Source organism: Mirounga angustirostris, unplaced genomic scaffold, assembly GCF_029215605.1.
Source record: "Mirounga angustirostris isolate CCGP_5_RB_7025 unplaced genomic scaffold, mMirAng1.0.hap1 SCAF_2, whole genome shotgun sequence".
Taxonomy (NCBI): domain Eukaryota; kingdom Metazoa; phylum Chordata; class Mammalia; order Carnivora; family Phocidae; genus Mirounga; species Mirounga angustirostris.
Window position 1 is genome coordinate 2,318,821 of NW_026991710.1, and position 13,184 is coordinate 2,332,004.

General features: G+C 58.0%; 1 protein-coding gene across 10 annotated transcripts in view; it reads left to right on the top strand.

The window, feature by feature from the left end:
- HTT (huntingtin) overlaps positions 1-13,184 on the top strand; it is a 139,594-nt gene that overhangs the window by 125,391 nt on the left and 1,019 nt on the right. For 7 of the 10 annotated variants that reach the window (XM_064584168.1, XM_064584171.1, XM_064584170.1 and 4 more), the window contains 12 exons: positions 569-723; positions 1,079-1,218; positions 2,569-2,651; positions 4,234-4,364; positions 4,493-4,622; positions 6,347-6,502; positions 8,795-8,985; positions 9,147-9,261; positions 9,357-9,570; positions 9,932-10,049; positions 11,960-12,122; positions 12,299-12,459. In XM_064584168.1, the coding sequence (XP_064440238.1) occupies positions 569-723; positions 1,079-1,218; positions 2,569-2,651; positions 4,234-4,364; positions 4,493-4,622; positions 6,347-6,502; positions 8,795-8,985; positions 9,147-9,261; positions 9,357-9,570; positions 9,932-10,049; positions 11,960-12,122; positions 12,299-12,459 (1,757 nt within the window). The remainder of the gene's footprint in view (positions 1-568; positions 724-1,078; positions 1,219-2,568; positions 2,652-4,233; positions 4,365-4,492; positions 4,623-6,346; positions 6,503-8,794; positions 8,986-9,146; positions 9,262-9,356; positions 9,571-9,931; positions 10,050-11,959; positions 12,123-12,298; positions 12,460-13,184) is intronic. The other 3 variants (XM_064584169.1, XM_045881579.3, XR_010409241.1) reach the window with 2 other exon arrangements.

The window sequence follows — 13,184 nt, forward strand, 5'->3', positions numbered from 1 at the left end:
TGTTCATTTGACTGCTTTGCAGAAGTTTATCGGGCTTCCTAGAATATTAAGGTACATAATGTTAGTAAAAGCCATGTTCTGGTAAGGGAAAGTCTGAGATATTGGAAAGCCATTGGCTAGAAGTCCTTAATTCCAGTAGATGGTATGGCAAAAATTTGTAGAAATGTCAGTTCAAAGAGTACACATATGTCCGAAATCACCAGTGACTTCAAATTCACGTGTAGAACTAACAGGTTGTCATACGCAGAGTTCCTAAAAAGAGTGAGGAAATTTAAGGGCAATATCTTAAAAAGTAATTTGTATTAGGAGGTTTGTGCCTATAGGAGACCTTGCTTTGAAAGGTAGACATTGGCCATCAGATTTATTTCAAGTCCCAGATGCAGGGAACTTAGGCAGACAAGACAGGACCCTTGCTGGGAAGACGTGTCCATCTGTAGCACTCGGGGCTCACCCAAAGACCATGCGGCCTGAGAACCACAGCCTTCGGGTTCTGTGTGCAGGTGGGGGCAGAAGTGGTTCCGGGTGTCTGGCCGCTCGTGACTGGGTAAAGTGCGAGCTCTCCTTGCAGGAAGACACGGAGCGGACCCAGATCAATGTCCTGGCCGTGCAGGCCATCACCTCCCTGGTGCTGAGCGCCATGACCGTGCCCGTGGCCGGCAACCCAGCCGTGAGCTGCTTGGAACAGCAGCCCCGGAACAAGCCCCTCAAAGCCCTCGACACCAGGTGGGAACAGTGAAGTGCCTGTCCACCCTGCCCCGAGTGACCAGCACCTTCACCCTGGGCCCTTCGCTTTGTTGCCAGAGCGACAAAACCCCTGTGTGTGCAGCCTCAGTGTAGGGTGCAGATCCAGGAGGGTTGGTGACCGGGGCAGTGGGGTCTGCTGAGTGTTTAGGGCAGACTCTAGCAGATCAAGAACCAGCCGAGGGCACGTGGACAGGAGTCCCCTCAAAGGGAGTGTCATTCCTTATTACAGGTGCCTCTGTTTCCTATAGGCAAAGCTGGAGGAAGCCCTGAGGTTTTTTGCTTTTAAGATTTTGAAGGAAGCAAAATATTCTTTAACCTTTGTTCTGAATTTTAGGTTTGGGAGGAAGCTGAGCATTATCCGAGGAATTGTAGAGCAGGAAATCCAAGCGATGGTTTCAAAGAGAGAGAACATCGCCACGCATCACTTATACCAGGCGTGGGACCCCGTCCCTTCTCTGTCTCCAGCTACGACAGGTACCTGTGGGAAGAGGGGCCATTTGTACCTGGGCCAGAACAAGAATGTGACCAAGATACTAACACCACCGGCTGGGCAGAAGGACTGGAGGCATCTTTTTGGAGGCCGTGGTCCTCACTGCATGGCCCTAATTCATGAGTAGCCGTCTCGGTCAGGACCAGGCGATTTTAGCAGTCTGGAGCTCGAGTCTGGAGCTGAACGGAGTGCTGTCCCTCACCAGTGAGGGCACGGGGGAGCGGAGTGGCTCAGCCTGAGACGGGCAGCCCGCGTGGGAGTGTAGAAGCCGAACTAGTCTCTCCCATGACTCTCCGGCTTCAGAGCAGAGAGCGCTATGGCAAGAGCAGGACTGGACTCTCTGAGAGCCTGCCGGGGCTGGGCATCCCTGGGTCTGAGCCGTCCGCCCCCAGCGGCCCTTCCCTCCTCCGGCCCTGCATCTGCTGCTGGCCAGGTGCGCCTGTTCTGTCTGGGCCTGCAGGCTGTGTGCCTGCCCTGTAATGGGCACTGGAGTGTGTCAACCACCCTAGCTTAAAAGAAGGAAATTTTATGTTTGTTTTTTTTAAATGCATATGTTTTTTGTTGAACAGACAGTATTTCAGCACAACGGTTTTTTTAGGAGTTGTTAGGTCCTGTGATTTTAAACACCTCGAATGCTTTACCTGGAGAGCGTTCTGTGTGGACGTGCAGACACTAGACATTTACTGGAGTGCTGGACTAAGCTCAGAAGTGTGCACTGCGATGGCCGTGGGTCCCCTGAGCAGCTTCTGCCCCTAGGAGAGAGAAGTGGCCTCATTCACTGTCACAGGAGGCCGGGGCGAGTGGGTACCGGGAGAGGTGCAAACGCCCCAGGAGAACGCGGTCAGGAAGGGTCCCGGGAGAGGGTGCATTGATGCTAGGTCTGGTGAAGGCTTAGCCAGGGACCTCTGGCTGGGGGACGAGGGTTGTTTGGGGTATAGAGGGTGTGAAAGACAGTGGTTGTGGAGAAGATGGGTTGAGTGGGGGCATTGGTGGGCGCAACCGGACAGCCTGGACACTGGGGCAGGGTCCCGGGAGGTGTCGCCCACCCACGTTGTCGTCTGGGCTCCCGGAGTGCGCACCTGTGGGACCACCGCCCCATCTGCAGCTGCTGACTTAGGCCTTTGCAGCTCAGCCCCCAACCGGCTCCTATGCAGAGTCAGAAGCTGGTTTGTTACAGAGAAAAAGTGGTAATTCAGAATTGGCCGCACTGGCCCTGCCAGAGAAAACCCCAGAGACCCTTGGGGTTCTGCAGAGCTGTCCACCTTGCTGCCCGGGGCGGGTGCTGTCGGGTAGGCTCCACGCAGGATAGCATACACGGTGTTGTCGCCCTGCAGGTGCCCTCATCAGCCATGACAAGCTTCTGCTGCAGATCAACCCCGAGCGGGAGCTGGGGAACATGAGCTATAAGCTCGGCCAGGTCAGTGTCCCCCCCCGCTGCCCCACAGCCAGGGCATGTCTTCCTGCTTTCCTCGCTCTCTCTTGACTGCCGTGAATTTGGGCCATTGGCTGCGTCCAGAAAAATTACATGCGTTTTTTAAGGGTTTTTCTTTTATTTGTTCTCATTTATATTCTCTACTCCAAGGAAGATTTAAGGTCTCTTGTATACAGAGGATGTGAGTGTAAATGTAGCAGGATGCTGAGAGTCAGGCTTAGGTCTGGGGCGTCAGACAGCCAGGCAAGGGCAGCTGGGGTGGAGTGAACACACAGAAGGGCCCTTGCTCCAGGGGGCCACGGATTTGGCTCAGCATCCCAGCTGCTAGGTCAGAGGGAAGTGTGGTCACATAGCCCAGTGCAGCTGATGGGCCGGCTCTGGGTGCCAGGTCGACAGCTTCCTGGGTAGGTCACTTTGAACTGTGTGTTTCCGTGTCCTTGTGAGAAAGATAGGACAGTCACGCATGTGATAGTGCAGGTCGAGGAGCTGGAGGACAGGGATGTGGCTCCTGGAGCCATGAGCATGTGTGTGCTGGGTGCAGGGGACTCCCATGGGCGGCCTGCTGGCCGTTCTGTCCATTTCTGTGTCCTCTCAAACCTTGCTGGTTTACTTAGAAAGCAGTTATGCAGGACTGTTTTCTTTTTAGCTTTTGTTTCAGGGGACATTGGCCACAGCAGGGGTCAGAAACACTTGTTTGTCCTGAGGGCATCCCCAGCGGCTCTGGGCACAGCTTTGCGGCAGGGCCCCCAGGCCCGCTCCATCCTGTTGTCTCCTGCTCAGACATTCTTCTGTGCGCAAGGGGACACAGCCAGGCTATCCGTGCTGTCCTTGCAGTGAAGTTTCTGCCCCTGAGATAAATCAGGGTGATGGGGCTCAGTGTTGTTTCTACAGAAGTGGGTTTCTGAGGAGCAGGCTGCAAGTGAGCAACTGTGGCTTTCGGGGGCACCTGGCCTCCTTCTGGGTCCAGAGGCGTTTGCCCAGCTGCGTCCTTTCTTCAGCATCTGTGCTCACGTCCAGCCATCGGGAGCAGAGCCCTGACCGCACCCTGCCCTGTCCTGTCCGGAGACCGGCCGGCTCCCACATCCCTCTGTGCTGAGCCATCACTGGCTGTTGGGGAGTGAGGGGAGCAGAGGGGCCGCCCTCTCTCGAGGCCCGAAGATGACGTTGAGGCTTCGTGGTTCATATTCCGTCTATGGCAGCCTTCAGGCAGCTGCCTCCAGCCTGCCGGCCCACTGCCAGGGCCCCCACGGCTGGTGGGATCCAAAGGGGAAATGGCTGTTTGTGCGGAGTGGGAGTTGGGTGCTTGCTGGCTGGGAGGGTGAAGTCCGTGTTGCGCGCCGGAGGACTCCCATGCCGACACGTGTGGGAGCACAGGGGCTGTGGAGAGGGAGCGTGGTCTGGGTGGACTGGCAGCGTGGGGAGGAGCCCTGGGGGACGGGTCGACTCTTGTTCAGCACCCTTGCCACCATCTCCAGAAGAAGCAGGAATAAGCTGGGGGGTCGCAGCTCAGGGGACGGAGCCACGCCTGTGCCCTGAGCGCTGAGCCCAGGGGCCTTGTCTCCTGAAGGTGTCCATTCACTCCGTGTGGCTGGGGAACAGCATCACACCCCTGAGAGAGGAGGAGTGGGAGGAAGAGGAGGAGGAGGAGGCCGATGTTCCCGCCCCTGCGTCTCCACCCACATCACCCGTCAACTCCAGGTTTCCCATCTGCCTTTCATTTCAAGCATTTTGAACTCTCCTCGCAGTAATTTGATTTGTTTGGGTACCTCTTGGAATGAGCCTCTCATCTTATGTTTGGGCGATTGCCCCTCTGGTCTGCTCTGCAGGAAGCACCGGGCTGGGGTCGATATCCACTCCTGTTCCCAGTTTTTGCTCGAACTGTACAGTCGCTGGATCCTACCGTCAGGGTCAGCCCGAAGGACGCCCATCATCCTGATCAGTGAAGTGGTTCGATCTGTAAGTCTGCCTTCCCCGTTGCCCTGCAGGCACGTGGCGCTCGTGACGGGGCCAGTGCAAACAGCTGTGCGCACCCGCAGCAGCGTGGGCACCGCGCCCGCCCGCGCAGCTCGAGGTCTCTGGGGACCTGGGAGGGCGCTCTTGGCGGCTCACACGTGCAGGAGGACCAAGTGGTATTTCTCCAGCCACAGAGGGACCGTTTGTACATTTCTGATCCGTGGCCGGTAGGCGTGCTGTGGGGGCGTCCCGTTGTGTGAAGGCTCTAAAGGACCCCTGCTTACCCACGTCCCTCTCAAGGGCCCGTCTCGTGAACGTCGGCTTTGTTATATGAGAGCTGGACAGACAGTCCCGAGTCCACACCCCTGTGAGAAGCTCCGAGGCAGGCGGTCGTTCTCAGACTGCGGACTCGGGTTCCTGTGCTTTTGAGGACCCCAAAGAGCGTTTGTGCAAGGGTTAGGTCTGTCAGTGTTTACAGAACCCAGAGCACAGACGTGGAGGTTTAAAAATCATTCCTCATTAGACGCCATCTTCGCATCTTTACCGTCACGTGGTGGGAAGTGAGTGAGAGTTTGGAGCTCAAGACCCTCGTCCCTGCTTCCTGCCCGTGGACCAGCCAGCTGGAAGCATCTGCTAGTCTCTGCCGTGTGGGGCTCTGGTTCTCTGTCCCCGACGTGCCTCCGTCCAGTAACGGCAGGCGTGTGGTTTTGAGCCCGGCTCTTGTCAGTACACACCTTTTATGATTCTTAGATCATTAGATATCTGGTCAAGGTGAGATTTTTAAGAGCCTCATTTTTAATTTGTAGTAGAAGTTTACAACCTGATTTTTTTCCCCCAAAAATCGGTAAATTATAAGTACTTGTAATAAAGATCTTATTTTTTTTTTTACTTGTTAATTCATCTAAAATAACAGTGATGCTTTTAGTTTAAAAATAACACTTTTTAAAGAATTAGTAAGAAGAGCCTTGTTTTACATTTTTGCAAATCTCTTGACTGGTTTATTAGAAGAGAGTTGGATTCTCAGGTCTGCTTTGCATTCAGTCTGATATCAAAGGACTTCTAGAAAACACTGCCCTATGGTCGGAAGAGAACAGGAGTGAAAAGGCAGACACGGTGTCTGTGTTACCCCGGAAGCAGTTCTGACCCTGAGAGGCCCGGGAGGCCCGCCGGTGTCCGCTGCGTCCACCTTCGGCATGGCTGCTGCTGGCGACTTGCTGAGCCCCACTGGCTTCGAACCCGGGCCTCTGAGGAGAGACCGCGCTCCGGCCTGCACGCCTGGGGACGTTGATTTCTGGATGTCATGTGAAGAAGCGAGCCTCAGAGAACTGAACATTTTGGGGAGACAGGGAATCATCCCAGCATTTATTTCTGAAGCAGTGGCCCATTTCTCTCTCCAGGGCTTTGGAGAGCCTGTCCCCAATGCTGCAGGGGGGCCTGGCGTTTTGCAGAATAGCATTTGGAGATCTTCTCAGTGCCCCACGGTCGTGACTGAGATCCAGGTGCCAGCTCTCAGTGGGCAGTGTAGATGCAGCGGCATTTTTAAGATACTCGACCAGTCATTCTTCACGTTGTGTGTTTACACTGTTATTGTAGGTTTCCGGGTGTGGGCTGCTTATGTACCCGGTCAGGACTCCTGTGAATGCCTGTATTTCATTGTCTGGTGGATGTTAGCACATGCATTTTGGTCTTTACTCCTCACTTCCTATCCGAATGCTCTGTGTCTCCAGCTCCTAGTGGTCTCAGACTTGTTCACTGAACGCACCCAGTTTGAGATGATGTATCTGACGCTGACAGAGCTGCGGAGGGTGCACCCTGCAGAAGATGAGATTCTTATTCAGTACCTGGTACCCGCCACCTGCAAGGCGGCTGCCGTCCTGGGAATGGTGAGTGAGAGGCGGTGTGGGGGCCGCCTTGTGTTGGCTGCATGCCACGGGCGTAGCCTCGGCCTTGGAAGGTCTGACGTGGGCAGGAGGTCCTCCCTGCCTTTCCGTGGGTCACCGTGAAGCGTGCTGTCATGGGTGAGCCTCGGTTTGGGGCTCCTGTACCCCTTTGCTCTGGGTCATCATGGTGACCCATCCCCCTAGGAGCCAGGGGTGTGGGTGGTGGAAACATGACTGGCTCCTCCTCCACAGTCTCCCACGGCCCCCCACAGACCCCTGTGCTTCCTGTCGACGGAGCCTCCCTCCTGGGGGCCGTTTTACCCCAGACGCCCTGCATCTCCTCTCCCTAGGTCTGGGTGCTCTGGTCTTCTCTTGGCAGGAGGGCACACTGCCTACTTTTGAGTTCTTTCTTACTCTGCATCCAGTTGATGAGAACTCGGCCAGGGCGGCGTGCGCCAGTTTTCTGCGTATACGTCCCCACGTGGCACCTGCTCACCAGACGTGATGTGGGCACATGAAAGCCCTTGTGCGCGGGCCCCGCCTTTGTTAGCTGGTGAGGGGCAGAAGCTCTGCTACCAGACGAAAGTAACCGGCCTCCAGGCTGCACAGAGCTGGCTTGTGCCCTGGGCTGTAGCCGCTGCCAGTGACTCCGGAGCCCAGCTTCCTGTTGGCAGCAGGCAACTCCTTCATCCGCCCTACACGTGGGCCTCCTCCCCACATCCCCACGCAGTCCTGTGTGTCCCGGTGCTGCGGCAGGTCTCCTGCACCTGGCCCGACACACGGGAGGATGAGACCAGCTCATGTGGGGCGTGGCAGAGGTGTGAGCCCGCGTCTGTGGCCCGGAGCCGACTCTCGCCCCTTCCCAGCTATGCCCCCCTGTTGAATTTGTCCCTCTGACCCCGAGTGCCTGGGCAGGTTTCCCCCGTCCTGGGTGGCCGTTGGTCGTGGTGCCACCATCGAGGAGCAGGAACAACGGGTCTTTTGGCTTTCCCCCGTGAGCACGTCACTTCAAAGTGTGTGCCCTCTGGGTGTCGAGAGACATGTGGAAGCAGCTGGACTTGAAGGGGTCCTTTCGTCTTGGTGGGGGGTTTGAGCTGCTGGGTTCGTTTTCATTGTAATTGTGTTTTTGTGCTCAGGCCCAGATCCCCCTAGACAAATGTGTTGTCAATAAGTTAAGTAATAGTCGTTTTTTAAGAAGACCCTAAGGCAAGATGCTGCATGTTCACGCTGTCCCCATCCTGACATGCACGCAGACGTCCCTCGTGAAGGTGGAGGTGTGTGCGCGTTGGTGCAGGCCGCGGGGCTCCACAGCGGGTCCTCTCCTGCTGAGATACTTACATGGTGTTGGGAAACATGCCTTCCTCACAGCAGGTCCTGTTGGTGTTTGCAGAGGTGGGGACTGGCCCCCCGGGTGGGAGTCCTTAGGAAGGCATCACGTCACCCTGGTGTGTGCACATTGGCCCTCAGGTGGCCCGCAGGGACTCTCAGGCAGCAGTAGCCACCTTTCCCAGGTGGGGTGGCTCTTGAGCACTGGAGTCTCCCCCACCTCCACACTGCTTACTGCGGCCGCCTCTTCTCTGAAAAGGAGAGAGTCCTGAGGGAGGAGTGTGCACGGAATGTTTGCGTTCTGCTGCACCCCACTAGGTCTAGGGTGCTAAAAGGACACAGGTAACGTTTTAGTCCAGGTCAGTATAGACTACTGTTCAGGGTCCCCAAGACCACCCTGGGTTTTTGCTGGGAGGATTCATATATACTCAAGGCCGGGATTTATCCCAGTGAACCCATACAAAGCAAAATCAGCGAAGGGAAAAGGTACGGGGTGGAGGGCGTTGCGGGGCACAAAGTCCAGAGGAAACAGGCACCAGCTTCCAGCACCCTCTCCCGGGGAGTCAGGTGGGACACGCTCTGTTCCCGGCAGCGCGTTGTGACAACACGTGTGGGGTCTTGTCTGCTGGGGAAGCTCGTTAGAGACGCGGAGCAGGGCTCTCGCTGGCGCTGGTCCCGCAGGCCCCTCTCCCTGGCTCGGCCCAAACCGCAGACCCCCAGGAGGAAGGGGTGTCGGCACCGGCCACAGCGTTGGCGCGGACGGGGGAGGCACAGCCGGGGAGCCGGGAAGGCTCCTGATGGCCAGGACCGGACACCTGCTCTGCGCGGGCCTCTGGAGGGCGGCTCGGGCCCGCGGGGGGGGGGGGCTCCTGCTGCACCACGGTCTTCCTCTGTAGCGTGCGGCCAGCCTGTCATTGGCCTCCCCCGTTCATCGTGGGCTAGCTTCTGCTCCCCGTGCCTGCGCTCTAGGATAAGGCTGTGGCAGAGCCCGTCAGCCGGCTGCTGGAGAGTACCCTGAGGAGCAGCCACCTGCCCAGCAAGGTCGGGGCCCTGCACGGCGCTCTCTACGTGCTGGAGTGTGACCTCCTGGATGAGACGGCCAAACAGCTCGTCCCAGTCATCAGCGACTACCTCCTGTCCAACCTCAAAGGGGTGGCCCAGTGAGTACGAGCGGCTGCGTGGGGGTCTCTGTGTGGCCCAGGGCAGAGCGGGGTCACACATCACGTGGTGGGGGGCACCCTTCCGTGGGGATGGGGGCTGAGACCCCTGAGACACGAGGATACCGCACACTGTCAGCTTGGGCCTTACCTCATGGTTTCAGCTGCGTGAACATTCATAGCCAGCAGCATGTGCTGGTGATGTGTGCCACCGCCTTCTACCTGATCGAGAACTATCCCCTGGATGTGGGCCCGGAGTTCTCTGCGTCAATCATACAGGTGAGCGGCCTTGGGCGCCTTCCTCTGGAGCAGGGAGCGGGTGTGCGCGCACGGTCACCTGCGGGTGGCAGGGTCAAGTCTTCCTTCTTGCTCAGATGTGTGGGGTGATGCTGTCCGGAAGTGAGGAAGCCACCCCGTCCATCATCTACCACTGCGTCCTGCGGGGCCTGGAGCGCCTCCTGCTGTGCGAACAGCTGTGCCGCCTGGATGCGGAGTCCCTGGTCAAGCTGAGTGTGGACAGAGTGAATGTGCACAGCCCACACCGGGCCATGGCCGCCCTGGGCCTGATGCTCACCTGCATGTACACAGGTGAGCCGCGGGGGCACAGGCCCACCCGTGCCCGGCAGGTCAGTGCCGCCAAGCTGCAGGCCACACAGGCCTCCTCCCGTCTCAGTGAGCGAGGAGCATTCTCATTCTCGGGACGCAGACCACAGGGCCTCACTGGCGCTTGAGGGAGATCCCAGAGCCTGGAGCATGAGGTTATTGGCTCAAGGTCACATTGCTGTAACTGCAAAGTGGTCTGCGGACTGAGCACTGCACCCTGTGTACCTGGGCTGGGCCCTGGGCTGCTGAGAGCTCCCTTCACCTGGTTTCACATCATCTCTTGGGGTTTGTTGAACTCCTGTGTGCGTTCAAGGCACAGTCTTCAAAGCATGTAACCGTACAGAAGGATTTGTTTCAGGGAAGGAGAAAATCAGTCCGGGCAGAACCTCAGACCCCAGCCCCGGCGCCCCAGACAGTGAGTCAGTGATTGTGGCTATGGAACGCGTGTCTGTTCTTTTTGACAGGTAAGCAACGAAGCCCAGCTTTGCCGTCAGCTGCCCTGGGGTGCTCGCCAGGAGCAGCTGCCTTCCCATGCACCTGCTTTCCTCTCAGCCTTGCCCCTGTGGTCCACCAGCTTCCCACTTGTGTCTAGACTATGCATACACCTCATTCGGGGCTCTGCGGGGGTGGGCAGTCCTTGGACACCAGCACCCGGGAGCTTGGGGTTGACCAGCTCTGAGGCCAGTCCAAGCCCTTGCCCATCTCGTGAAGGTGGGGGGCAGCACCCCTCAGTGTGGAGGCATCAGGAGGGGCTTGTTAACAAGACAAGTCCTGCGCGTGGAGTTCTGAGCAGTCCCAAAGATGTCCATCACACACTGCCGCCTTTGGGGAGGGGAAAGCCTCGAGGTCCCGCCCCCGGGGCCATGAGGAGCACAGCCTTTGAGCAGCATTAGCAACGGCTCGGGACTAGTGTTGAGTAGACTATGGTAAAGGTTTAGACAATAAACAAAAGCGCCTCTGAGGGCTTGTCATTTTTTTTTTTTTTTAAGATTTTATTATTTATTTATTTGACAGAGAGAGACACAGTGAGAGAGGGAACACAAGCAGGGGGAGTGGGAGAGGGAGAAGCAGGCTTCCCGCAGAGCAGGGAGCCCGATGCGGGGCTCGATCCCAGGACCCTGGGATCATGACCTGAGCCGAAGGCAGACGCTTAACGACTGAGCCACCCAGGTGCCCCTGAGGGCTTGTCATTAACCCCCGCCTCTCCCCACTGTGTGCACTTGTGTCCAGAGTTGGCTCGGCTTGCCAGTTCTGGAAAATGGGTCAGGCACCTTGCCAGGCTCCTTCCCCAGGACAGGGCCTCGGGTTCTGACCCAGGCCTCCCAGCCCAGGCAACATGATGCGTCCGTGGCCTTGGGAGGCCCATTGTGTGCCACTCTGCCTGTCCTGTCCCTTCAGCTCGGTCAGCAGGAAGTGTCTGGCTTTCACAAGAGCGCGCTGAGCAAGGCTGTCCGTCTTTCCACTTGGGCCAGATGAGGTGTTGTGGAAAGCCGAGCATTGCAGTCTGTTTCTGTATTGACACTTAAGATGAGTGTTTGTAGCCCTTCTTCCATTCCACACAGATCCGTCAAGCTCGACCACAGCCGGGTGGCAGGCAGGGGAGCCCACACTTGAGTCCCCGCCTTCGTGGACCCTGTGCCCCGGTGCTAACCAAACAAACCAGGATTGTAGCGAGTGCCGACAGGCATGCAGCTTGATCGTGCCGCACACGCCCAGGGTGGGGCCGGGTTGACAGAAGTCGTGTTCAGCCGTGGGCATCGTCCAGGGCAGCAACCTTGCACATGCTCGGCCACGGCTGTCATCTGCAGGCGGGCATCCGAGCACACCTGCGAGGGGGCACGGGTCCAGTTTCTGGGCCAGTTCCGGAGCCTTTCCGCAGCATGTGGCCCTTCTGTGTGCACTCACGGGAGCATGCAGACCGGAGTCTCGGGGGCGGAGGGGCGTCCGCAGGAGTGTGTGCGGGCCCCCGTCAGGGAAGGAGAAAGGTCCTTGCTGACTGCAGTGCTGTGGTTTCGGAATGGGGAGCTGAGAGGAAGCTCAGAGAGCATTTGGACGTGGACAGAAGCCAACATGTCATGGACAGTGTTCTTAGGAGTTTTTTTTTTTTTATCTCTGATGGCATCATCAAACCCTTTCTGCTTATTACTTGACATGACTTAGAAACCCCTCTCTGAGTCATCGGCCTCCTCCATGGGGTGGGGGCCCTGGGTCTGTGCATTCATCTGCAGGTCCCCGGTGAGGTCAGCAAGGGAGGGGTGTCACCTGTTTGCTCTTGCAGGTCACAGTCTAGGACCCAGGGCATCTCCCAACTGGCTTCAGATGCCAGGCCCTCTCAGGGTGGGGCCAGACTCTGACCTGTGTCCCCTCCTTTTAGGGTCAGGAAAGGGTTCCCCTGTGAAGCCAGAGTGGTGGCACGGATCCTTCCTCAGTTTTTAGACGACTTCTTCCCACCCCAGGATGTCATGAACAAAGTCATTGGAGAATTTCTCTCCAACCAGCAGCCATACCCTCAGTTCATGGCCACCGTTGTGTACAAGGTGAGGGCACTGGGTCACGCGGCCGGGGAGGCCCCCAAGGTGGACCCACCCAGACTTTCCAGACTGAATGCCTTTTACCATGTGGATGTGCTGACCCAGTGGACTTGCCTGTGGGCCCAGTTCCTCACCTTTGGGAGCCAGCAGCACCCCTTGACCCAGCCTCTCGTCTTTCTCAGGTTTTCCAGACGCTGCACACCACCGGGCAGTCATCCATGGTCCGGGACTGGGTCATGCTGTCCCTCTCCAACTTCACCCAGAGGACCCCGGTGGCAATGGCCGTGTGGAGCCTCTCCTGCTTCTTCATCAGCGCTTCCACCAGCCCGTGGGTCTCGGCTGTGTATCCTTCCCGGGTCCAGGCCAGCGTGCCGTGGCTCCTGTTTGTCAGGCCTGCAGACTCTCCTCTCAGCATCTGGGTTCATGTTTCTGTTAAAGTTTTGGAAGTTTAACCTTTGCAAGGAAGCCAGCTGTCAGATGACATTTATCTTAAGCCTCGAGAGAGTGCAGCGTGGGTAAGGGAATAGGAAGGCGGGTGTTTACCACACTGACCGGGACCGCCGGGAGAGGCGGGCCGGAGGGGTGCTCCCGCAGGTCCCTGTGGACCTCCTCCCGCCCGCCCGCGGGCCCCATGCAGCTGGGTCTGTGGCTGACGCTGCTTTTCATTACTCCTGGTCCATTGTGCCTTGTGTCATCCTCTCGGGTGAAAGGCTTAAGTAAAGATCCAGTTCCCACCCCAAAAATGCTGGCTGCCAAAAGGGGATGTTCTCCTCTGGCAGCCTTCCCCCAAGACAGCCCAGCGCGTCTGAGCAGACGGCTGTGCGGGTGCTGGTGGCAGGCCTCGCTCAGCCTTGCCTGGGAGGGCCCGGCCGGGGGGCCATGGCTGTGCCCTCTCCCCGCGGGAGCAGGGCCGGTGGGAGCAGCGGCGGCCGGTGCTGTGCGGGGAGCCAGGCCAGGTAAGTGCTGTGGAGCGGAGCCCCCTCGCTGCGGGGCGCCCCCAGCCGGCTTGCCCGCGCCCCTGCCCTGCTGGCCAGGGCCGGGCTTCCAGCCAGCACAGCCGTGCCCGCT